At 40.5% G+C, this 11,090-nt stretch overlaps 1 protein-coding gene across 1 annotated transcript; it reads right to left on the bottom strand.

Annotated features, from left to right (window-relative positions):
* Window positions 1–928: 928 nt before the first annotated feature.
* On the bottom strand, window positions 929–10,895 carry sh3bgrl2 (SH3 domain binding glutamate-rich protein like 2). The gene is made up of 4 exons (XM_030047535.1): window positions 10,628–10,895; window positions 4,445–4,630; window positions 3,170–3,250; window positions 929–1,851 (listed from the first exon to the last, which is right to left on the bottom strand). Exons 1-4 carry the CDS (start codon window positions 10,670–10,672, stop codon window positions 1,837–1,839), a joined length of 327 nt encoding a protein of 108 aa, XP_029903395.1. The 5' UTR covers window positions 10,673–10,895; the 3' UTR covers window positions 929–1,836.
* Window positions 10,896–11,090: the final 195 nt, after the last annotated feature.

Raw genomic sequence — 11,090 nt, 5'->3', positions numbered from 1 at the left:
CTTGTCTGTTTACTTAGACATTTGGAAACTAGAGAGGACAAGCAGGGGAGGCACATAAGAAAAAGCTCAGTCTGGAGGTGAACCTTGGACAGTGGGTGCTGACGTGGATCCAGAGGCGGGAAACTCCGCCACTCAAATGTCTGTGAGTGGCAAACTAATTCTCATTGCTTAGAGCCTCTAAACCACAATTTGACATTTTTGTGAGGACAAAAAGTTGAAGTTACACGTTATTCAGTACATCCTCATGGCTTTGATTGTAGCTGTGCTTCGACTTACAGCAGTTATGCTCATTCATCCATTGGTTTGGCAGTGAAGGCAAGAGAAAGGTGTGTTTCATTTGATGGCAGTGAGCACAAATACAAAACGACTACTAATTAAGAAATTTGGAGCAATGCAACATACATAATAATAGTAATAATAATTTTAATAATAATAATAATAATCTTTGATTTTTTTTCTTTCCCAGCATCAAAATAACTCTATTGTGCTACATGATAATATTGATGGTTTAGTAATGATTGTCGCCATCACTGTATTTCTTTTTATTGATTTCTTTTGTTTGTTTCCCTTGCCTTGTGTGAGGATATATAAGCTATGTTTATAAGCTGTTACAATAGCATCACAGTGAAATGAGTAAAAAAATATTGAGGGTAAATAATACAATGGCATATTAACATTCGACATATTAATTTTCAAGATTAAAGTCATAAATTTGCAAGAAAAAACTTGGATATTCTCTGAGATTAAAGTGGTAAATTTAAGAGAGAAAAAAAAAAAACTCTTGATATTGTGACACTGGGCTAAAATCACCAGGACTTTTTTTCCAAGTTTATTTCTTGTAAATTTGTTACTTTATAATCTAAGAATTTAAGATTTTTTTTCTCACAAATTTGTGACTTTATAATGTCAGAATTTTTGAGGGTTTTTTTCTCACAAATTTGTGATTTTTTTTCTCGTAAATTCATTCCCCTTTCCCAGCTCCATGATTTTCATGTCATTAGGGTCATTGCACTGTAAAATAATAATAATAATAAAAAAAATAATAAAGAAAGAAATTGGGAGCAATTCACAATTTGTATCTCCTAATAGCTCTGGGGTTCTTGGCATGTCCACACATGTGCCTTGTGGTGAGCAGCTGTGTCAGAGCAGTGTCATTTTGTTTCAGTGCAAACTAACATTAAAGAGACAGCATCCTCATACCCACACACACACAATACAGACATGATGGCAAGGCCCCAGGTTGTCTCAGGTTACATTAAGCACTGCCTCTTATGTCTCCTCACAGCCTTCATTAACAGCTGTTGATTGAGACACCCACCCACCTGCACACACACAACACAACACACACACGTACACAGGTGTGTCTTTATGCAGCATGTGCTACACGTTGCACCAGCACAGTTCTTCCTAGTCCACTGCAGTCCAAACTGATTGCTCTACTGTTCAAAAAGCTGCTACATAATCCTCTACTTAGATACACAGAATGCATGCTACTGCATTGTGAAACAGTGCTTGCAGTCATACAGTATAAAACAGGAAAAGAGAGCACAAATGCCTTTGCCACAGTCCGTTGTTGTTATGTTAACCCCTTTTGCTGTGACTTGGTTTCTGTGGCCTCTTGAAAGTTAGATCCCTCTTGGAGGCTTTTAGTGCAGAGCAGTGGAATGTGTTTTGAAGTTGCACATGGGGGAAAATCGGCATGGTCTGATGTTTGGCAACATGGCAGCATCTCGGCAGGATCACCAGAGGAGAGGAGGAGATGCAAGACAGAAAGCGATGCAGTCCTTGTCCTTGTCATTTCAGGGATCCCTGGAGGTGGCATGCCAATAGTTTGATCTATGACTCAGAATCCTGAAGGGATCAGACAAAAAGGACAGGATGGTGAACATTTAACATCCCATTTAATTAAGTTGATTTATAATATGGGCTATTCCTGAACTCCATATTTGCTCTCTAAACCATAACAGTTATAGTCAGATTGCTCAGTCTCGTGCATTTCATATGTAACATTAACATCACTCCTCTTAGACTGACAAGATCATATCAAGGCCTACAGAGGGAAAAGCCAAACAACAGCCACTGACCACTGAGACAGAAAAAGGAGTGCAGTGCAGTCTTTTGGCCATCAGGGGCACTTGCTAAAAAGAGTAGAATATATGGCAGTCAATGGAGCTAAATGCTATAAAATGATCACTACTTTTGATTCCAAGTATTTACAAGTACCTGTACTATTAGAGAGCTGATTTTAAGAAAAAGTCTCATTGACGGCTGTTGATTTGACTCTATTAGGACCAGCTCTACATCATCCCCTGCAGGTAGTTTCACATATTCTGTAGGTGGAATATGTCCCTATATCTCTAACCATATGTGTATCCAGATGAAAATCCTAATTCAACCTATAAATATATGCTGTTGTCTGCTGTGCATTAAATTGGGAAAAACTGCAAAGAAAGAAAGTTTGTGCAAGCAAAACAATACCTCAGTACATACCAGTATACAGAAATACTGGTCAACTTAATAAGATTTCCTTTAACTGAGTTATCCAATCAGGCTCTAGAACAGAGACCGACAGGATGTGACTCAGGGAAAACCAAATTATCATTCACTGCCATGGAGACTTGCATCTCTGGTGTTTGCAGACCACTGGATCATTATCATGGTTTTTGTAATTAAGTATCCTTCAGAAAGCAACAACATGGTTTGATATTGGTAACAGTTACGAGGAATCCCAAAATGAAGCAGCAACAGTTTGCAAAATCTGGATTCTGATGAAATGAGGGTTTTCCAGCCTGTTATGAATGGAAATTTTACAGTAACACGCCTTTCTTTACCATGTGAACAAAATATATCTAAGAATCAACATCAAGAGTTGATATTCTTAAATCAACTGTTTTTTCTTTAGGGAAGCTGATGTGTATGAAAAGTCAGTAAGTTGAATATTTCAGAGTCTGACATGGCATCACAAGTACTGGTGATCCAGCACCTTTGAGAAATGGTGAGAAGACAGAGTTTGGCCTGTAAAAGAACTGGGACAGACAGCAAAATGTACTGGCTAAGTAATTTATATCAATAAAACATAATGTTTTTAGTCTTCACGGGAGTGTATGTGTATATGTATATCCGTCTGTGTACGCCGCGCAGCCACAAATATGTATGCACATCCACTTACTTTTACTGAGGTTTGGGAACTGAGGCCCAGGAATGCAAACACAGTGTTGTTCTCCTTTGACTGGAAGAAGTCCTCATAGTCCTAAGGGGAAAGAAAAAAATAGGTGTTACATAACCCCAACAAGTTTGAAAGATGGTTATAAACATCTCTGACAGAGGATGTCCCTCGGCGAGACAGTTCCTCCACTGCTGCTTTGAATGTGTCATTTACTGACCGCCTCACCCTCCTGTCATTGGACAGTAATTTTGGATTACCTTGGCCAGAGAGAGTGAGGGCAGGCAGAGTAGATAATCTGCCCCATCCGTGAAGTGGATTACGTCAGGATTAGAGAGCAGCATGCAATCTCAGTGGAGGACATAAACTGGCAAGCTCTGACTGACCAAACTCATTTACAAATGTAGTTAGTTGACTTTATGCTAGTAGAAAGCCTGAACATTCTCTGAATGTCAGTATTTACCTTGTACATAGCAATCCATGCTATATATGAAAACCCAACACATGTAGAATGTCATCTCCAAGGTCAAATGTCCAGAAATGCAATTTAAATATAAGACAGAACACTGTATCACACAAACGTTCAGGATCTAAGACCTCCAACAAAACAAAAAAGAGAAAAGAGTTATTAAAGTGAAAATATTGATGTCGTGTCTGAAACTAGACAACCTAAGGAATCTGTAGGTACCAAGCATGTCATACAAGGATGTTGGCGACGTGGCTAAATATCGGCTACATTTTGGCAAGGGAAAAACTGGCATTTTCAAAGGGTCCTTTGACCTCTGACCTCCAGATGTGTGAATGAAAATGGGTTCTCTGGGCAGCCACGGCTCTTCCCTTTGCAGACATGCCCACCTTCTGCTAATCCCATGCAGTTTGTGCCACAAAGCCTGCAGTCCACATGTGTTCTTGTGGCCTGTTGTAAAATGGTGTGTGTGTGCAGACTGGGGCCTAAACAGTCTTGGAGCTGCATCAGTTGGCTTTGACTGGAAAGCTGAGACTCTTGTGGATTCAATGAGCCACATTTGATTCATGTGTGATGATGTTCACCCTCATAGGAGCCATTTCATTGAAGTGAGACTGTTTTTTGAAACTTGACATATCTGTATAAAATGACCTATAGTGACCTCTAGGATAATCACAGCCTCATGAAACTTTACAGCCACAAACTAGGGGAGAATTAAAAAAACTAAAATTGTAATAAATCGTAATATTGGATCGCAATAAATCATCCCAGCCGTACTGGTCATCATAGATTATACACAACAATATCCACCATACCCCACAGTAGTGATCTTCATTGAAGATCTGTGGTGGCAGTGGGTTGCCCTTCTCTGGCTGCCTGTCCTGAGGAATGTTACGGTACATCCAGAGCCTCTGTTCCTCCAGCATGGTGATGTCTACTTCCTGGAAGCTGATTCGATTGGCCTCCAGGAAGCCCACCACCTCCTGTTGATGCTTCTTCACCTAGAGGTGGCGAGGAAACCAACAGATGAGGACAAAACAGAAGATGAGAGGAGGATGCAGGATCAGGATGGTGAGTTTAGGGGCGGTGGATAGAATGACAGGCAGGCTGGAAAACAGGGAGTAAGTCCTTAGAATATACTCTTCAAAAAGGTGGTAAACTAAATTATGTATTTTTTCATTAAGGCATTCTTATTGTCATTGGGTGTAGAAAACATGAAACCGCCATATGCTAAGTCAAACTATATGTTTTACTGGGGACAAAAAGTTACTTTTATATGAATAAGAATACGAACAACCTCAGTTTTTAGTCCTCTTGTCCCTGTTATGATGTGCTAGCTTCAACAAAGGATGCCAACTGTTAATTCATTTTCATGGCATGTTGAGTTTTTGCTGTTCCTGGATATGAGACACCATGGGACACCAACAGCATTATTTTACCAATGTTAATATTCTATCAGAAGAGGCGAGGGCAGGGGCGCCTCCAGACATTTTTCATAGGGGTGGCCAAATGGGGCCACTCAAAATCTTTGGGTGGCACACCAAAAGTAAAAGCCATAATTTCAGGATGTTATTATACTGTTGTAGTATACAGGCTAAGCCTCTGCTGCTCCCCTGTCGTCTCTCTCTCTCTCCTCCTGTACTATTTTTTTTCTTAAAATAAGAATGGATGTCTGTGGACTTTCTCTTCATTGTCTGCAAATTGACATAACATATACAAGCGTTAGCTAGCTGTGTAACTCGGTTCGACATGTCAAAAAATAAGTCAAAAAGCTGCTGTAACAGGTGCTGTAACAGCATCATTTGGCACTTAAAAAGCACATGCCACGACACATACTCCCCCCTCTTCTTTTACTAAAGAAATTTATGACTTACTTACTCATTGGTAGTCTACGCATAACTGACGATAGAATCTATGTGACTGGCCAGTGGGGTGGCTAGCAAATTTATAGGGGGGGCCGTGGCCACCCCTGGCCACCCCCTGTTGGCGCCCCTGGGCGAGGGCTAGCAACGCGCTCCCATCTAACTTAGTTTAGCTTTAGTTAATGATGGTGTCTGGACTTTCTCACATCATCTCTACTACTACAAGCTTCCAAAGTGGACATTCTGAGCTCTGTAGCAATGTTAGCTGGGAAAACATTTGCTATCATGTTGTTGCAGTGCTAGTAAGACCCATAACTATTTCAGCTCCAGGATATTTTGACTTTGCTGGACAGTTGGTTGGTTTTACCAGGGTCCAGACAATGCTGTTACCCTACAAGGGAGCTAAAGTCCACACAGCTCTGTTGGAAAGGATTACTATAGAAAAGACAGCCCCTAAAACTCCATTTTATAACAATTATTGATTATTTGGAACTCTCAAGACTTGCTGGATGATGAAGATAGAGCTCAAGAATAATACTTGGAAAATCCCTGTTTTTAACTGTGTTTACCTTCCCTTTGAAAAAGTTCTAACAAAGAAAAAGCTAGTCACAGTAGAGTAATTGTAACCCATTTGGTCTATCTGACGGTCGGGACTTTTTAAGATATTTGGACTTTGCCTGTTTGCCCCTTTTCAGAGAGTTCAGCCTAGTGCTTACAGGAGAACAAACAATCATGTCAACCTAGACGTCTGGCACTTCAGTTGAAGACACACACAGATATACCAAGCACAAGCTAACACACATATATATGCAAACATAGCAATGTACATATTCCACAGGGGCATGACCTCATATTTCCTTTGCATGCATGTGTGTATACTGTGTGTTTGACACATGCAGGCATCCCTCTGTTTCTGTCCACTGGTCATAGCCAAGAGATTGAGTGACTCTAATGACAAATGGTAAGATGGCACTAGGCCATCATAACTCAGAAAATTCTGTCTCCTTCACAATCACATACAGATTGCAGACTGTTTAGTACTGACTACATGGTCTGTCTCTTGTAATTGAATGTATTGCCATCTTGATTGTTTGGCCCATTTACTATAGTTTACCCACACTTTATATCACAAAAAACACATTTTGCAATTTTTCAAATTTGTATTTTCAGAGGAAATGGCCACCTTACAATGTTCTGATTCTGCTGCTAACAAAGTTGTCACAATTTTAAAACCACAGAACTGATAATTGGCTGATTAAAGCAAATGTTTCCTCGGGGCTATGTTTCAGTTGAGGGAGCGTTTTACTCCGTCCAATTTAAATTCAACAAAACAAAACAGTGCTGCTGCTTTTAGGAAAACTAATGTGGACAACTTTAGTACGGTGATGGAATACTGGTGTGAGCAAAGTTTGAAGTGTCTGAATTGTCATTTTCATATAGGGAATGAATGGAAACCCAAGGCTGGATAAAAGGGAGGAAAATTGATATGGCAGTTCTAAAATACCACTGCTTCATTTGCAAAAAGATTAGCAGAAACATGAGCAATATACATTTTGTAGATATTACACTAAACAAGCAAGGCGACTGGTATGGTTCCTTAAGAGGGATAACGAATTAAGTGAGAAACCTGGGTTTGAAACTGAAGAGCTGACAGAGATTTTCATTCTTAATTTAGCAGCTGAAGGTCGGGTGGAATGCAAAGTTATTTTGACTGGGGGTGTTGGATGTTGCATGATTTTTATGTACAGCAGGCCTGGTGCAATCATCACTCCAGTTTATAGTCAGTTGAGTCAGAATGGGAGCTTAGCCACACTTATTGTTTAGTGGTATCATTCTGCATGCCAACACTATAGTTCAATGGGTCTACAGAGTTAAGTATAGACTTGGACAAAAAATGGCCATAAATGTCCCTCAATGGACCCTCGGCGGAAGCACATTTTTTTCAAGTCTTAAGACAGAGCCCTAGCCATAAGGGTATGCGGTGAACTTTCCCAGCTCCGGTCTTGCGATGGGTGCAGCTTCCCATGGTATTGTCGTCAGAGCTGGAGCAGGACACCACAGCTTTGTTTGTGGTGGGTGGGTGGAGGGGTGGGGGGTGGGGGTGGCTGTTGTGTGACAGTGTATATTAGTTTGAGAGGGAAACAAAATCCATGGCTGATCTTAAATAGTAAGACAGTAAACAACCACCACACAGGGTTGAAACACACAAACTTTGTGTACCTAGGACTGGAGAGTGTTTTAGCTGGAACCAGGAACCCTGACTAGCAAGTGGAAGCAGTGCCACACTCATTCTCTTCCAGAAGTTTTGATTTAATGGCATTAAAATGACAACTATTAGAATAATCATTAGAAGATTCATTAGATTTTGCTAGGGGCTGCTCCTTTTTATTATCCTTTTTTTTCCCCAAGACACTATGGATCATGGATCTATTTTGCATCCGTTCTTATCACCCTTTGTGAGACTTAATACGTTCTATGACACAGATTCTGCTATTCATGAACAAATTAATACAACAAAAGGCTGACTGTTTATGACAATTTAAGAGCATTAAATCAAAACTTTTTTTTTCTTTTATGGCTGGTTATTACCCACTTCCTGGTGTCCCCTAAAAAACCTTCTCTCCTGGATTCTACTATCTATTTATTGTCTGTCTGTGTGCATTATTTTAAGGATAGTGATGGAATATAATGGGGCTATTGTTATGCCTTAAAGACCGAAAACAAAAAGTATGTGATTATTCAGGACAGACGGTTACAGACACACACCCAAACAAGACAGCACTAAATCTATTGTCTCTTTCTGACAGGGCCTCTCATTGCATGGCCACAGCATTTAACTAGACCCTTGAAGCCCACAAACAGTAAATAAAATTGCAGGGATAGTAACCATCTTTGTCTTGTAAGCATAAAGAACAATTTGTCTGAGTCAAAAATGAAAAACAATCATACAGAATGTATTAGTTGCTGGTCTGTCTCTGTTGCTTTCCCCCAGCACAGTAGAAATGATCTGCTCTTCATCTGAGCCGAAAGGCCAGCAGCATGTGTCTAAATAATGAACGAGGTACCCCCACTGAGTGTGAGTGAGAGTGTGTGTCATGGGAAGGACATATCCAGATTATGTGTGTGTATGCAGGAGCAAAGACAGCAGTACCAGAACCCTGAAAACATACACATACACCTCTTTGGGTACTGGGTATTGCTCAAGAGCAATACCCAGAATTCATTCTTAACTTACACAGGGAGACAGCGAGAGCGAGAGAGAGAGACAGAATGCTTGCAAATTAGTAAAATGATTTTTTTTTTTTTTTTTTTAAATAACTCCATGGTAAATAATAATGAAGAGAGACATGCATGATCATCTGACCCTGCAGCAGTGGCTTGGAGAGGAAAACCTGCCACTTTTGTTTTTTTGCAAGGCTTTAATCCCTCCAAATCGTCATAGTAAAATAATCTTAAGTATGTTTTTTTATTGTAGGAAACAGATCTGATCAGCATATTGCATATTACAGAGAGGCAAGATGGGGACTTACTATCTTTTCTCATAATTGTCAACTCATCAGTTTGAATCCACCTCAGTCTGACTTTCCACCCTCTCCTAAATGAATGTCCTTACTTCACTGCCATGCTCACTTTAAAAATCTCCACTCACAACAGCCAGTCTCTCTCACTCCTGTTCATCTCCATGATCTCTCACCCTCACTCACACTGTTAGTTTTTTTCCACTTACTTCCCTCCCCTCAGAACAGGCACATGTCCATTTCACAGTAATTAATCAGATGAGGGAGGCCATCATTCCCATCTCTCCTCTTTAATCACTCACCTCTAATTCAATTCAAAAGGATTCAGAGTGAATTACATTCACATGAGCTCAACACTCACATAGCTGACCCAAATGGCAGGCTTATTCAAGCGTTCAGAAGTGTGCTTCTGAGTGTGTGTGTGTGAGTGAGTGTGTGTGTGCACTTGTGTGAATGTATGTGTCATAGGGTTAAAAATAACTCTTTTGTAAACTCTCAAAGATAGTGCTGCAGAGGCATGACACGATAAAATAAATATATTACTCATTTGTGCCTTTACCTAAGACTTGAAACATTTTTAAGAGTTCTTTTGGGTGATTGTTCATGTTCACACTTTGTAACACCAACTAGGCCTCCACATGGTCTGTGCCTGTTGGATACTATAGGCTGGATACTATAGGACCCACAGTAAATGCCCCTCCCAATCAAGGACACTCACATCAATCAGCTTTGATTACAGGAGAGCTTATCACTCTCTTGTGTTGGGGGAGGACAGGTGAGTGTATTTGTGCATCTAAGTGTATGTGTTAGGCCATTATATCTCTAAGTTCAGTTTACTTAAAGGGAACGAGACTACAGAACCTATAAACTGCTACTAAATGATGGGTAGCTCTCTGTATAGACCACCATTCACTCCCTAGCCTTACTCAGAATATAGGCTACTGGATATTCTGGATGACGAGTGCAAATGGACCATCACTGCTTGTTTGCATAAAAAGCGCACTTTGCCATGCTTGGGAAGGTGATCAAATTGGAAAAAGAAAAACACAGTTTTGACCAGATTATTATTCAGCTTCTCCATTCTGAAAGCACGAGTCTGCAAGCCAGGATTACTGGACGGTAAACAACTGTAGCCCATGTTATATCAATTTAAATGTTGGTTTCAAACAAATACCTCCTGCTTTTATAGTAGTTTAATATAGGCCACCTATTATGCCCCGAGATAGACCCGACCATGAACGGTGCCTGCACGACAGATGGGATAGCCTTCATCCATAAGGTTAACAGCTCTCCTGAAAAAAGCCAATGCCGACAACTACACACACTAACAGACTCAATCCGGCCTGTGTACAAATATACACTTCCGCTCCGATGTTTTTAGACAAACAAGCTGATAACTCAAATGAATGATGCTGCTGACGCACTTCTGCAGTTTGTGAAAAATCTCCGGTGGATGCGCCCATGCAGACGCACATAGTTATATAATTGCAATAAACGATTTGTTTTTGATGCGCCTTGTGCTGGCAACAAGCGTCCTACGCTACTTGGAAATATGCACGCCTCGTTATATCCAACTATCATAAATCAGTCATCTTGATAACAACTGCGATATACTCACCGCCACAGAACCACTCGAAGAAGCTATGTAAACCTTGATGACCATTTTTAATTTCTGCTTAATCCCGGGAGCGACAAACAGTTTTGCAGTAGTTGACTCCCACCTCAGGAATATATTATTCACAAAATATCCACTCTGGATTCCTTCCAGCTCCAAAGATCTCAGATGAACCTAGACGCGCGTCTCCCATATTTATACTGAGCCATCATAATAATCCAGCATGTACTACCTACTGCCGCCTGCCGCGCTCACACAGCAGCGCTCCTCCACACTGTCAAGTCCGACGGAGTGAAACAGAGCATTTCTGGGCAGAAATTTCAAAATAAGACCCCTACAGATACCCCCTTCAATGAACAACTGTCAGAGGAGCTCACGTAGGCTGTGTTATTAGATTAGACTGAGATCCCATTTCCATCCAGTAGCCTAGTAGTATTGAGAAAGGGATGGTCTGTTTAGCTTTTAG

Source organism: Myripristis murdjan, chromosome 24 (assembly GCF_902150065.1).
Source record: "Myripristis murdjan chromosome 24, fMyrMur1.1, whole genome shotgun sequence".
NCBI lineage: Eukaryota > Metazoa > Chordata > Actinopteri > Holocentriformes > Holocentridae > Myripristis > Myripristis murdjan.
Note: the sequence above shows the minus strand (reverse complement) of the source record. Positions and strands in the feature narration are given on the sequence as shown.

Coding starts and splice junctions, on each gene's coding strand:
- sh3bgrl2 (XM_030047535.1), bottom strand. CDS start 10,672: ATGGTCATCAAGGTTTACATAGCTTCTTCGAGTGGTTCTGTGGCG. Junction 4,631..10,627: donor CTTCGAGTGGTTCTGTGGCG/GTGAGTATATCG, acceptor CGCCACCTCTAG/GTGAAGAAGCATCAACAGGA. Junction 3,251..4,444: donor ATGAAGATCACTACTGTGGG/GTATGGTGGATA, acceptor CTTTCCCCTTAG/GACTATGAGGACTTCTTCCA.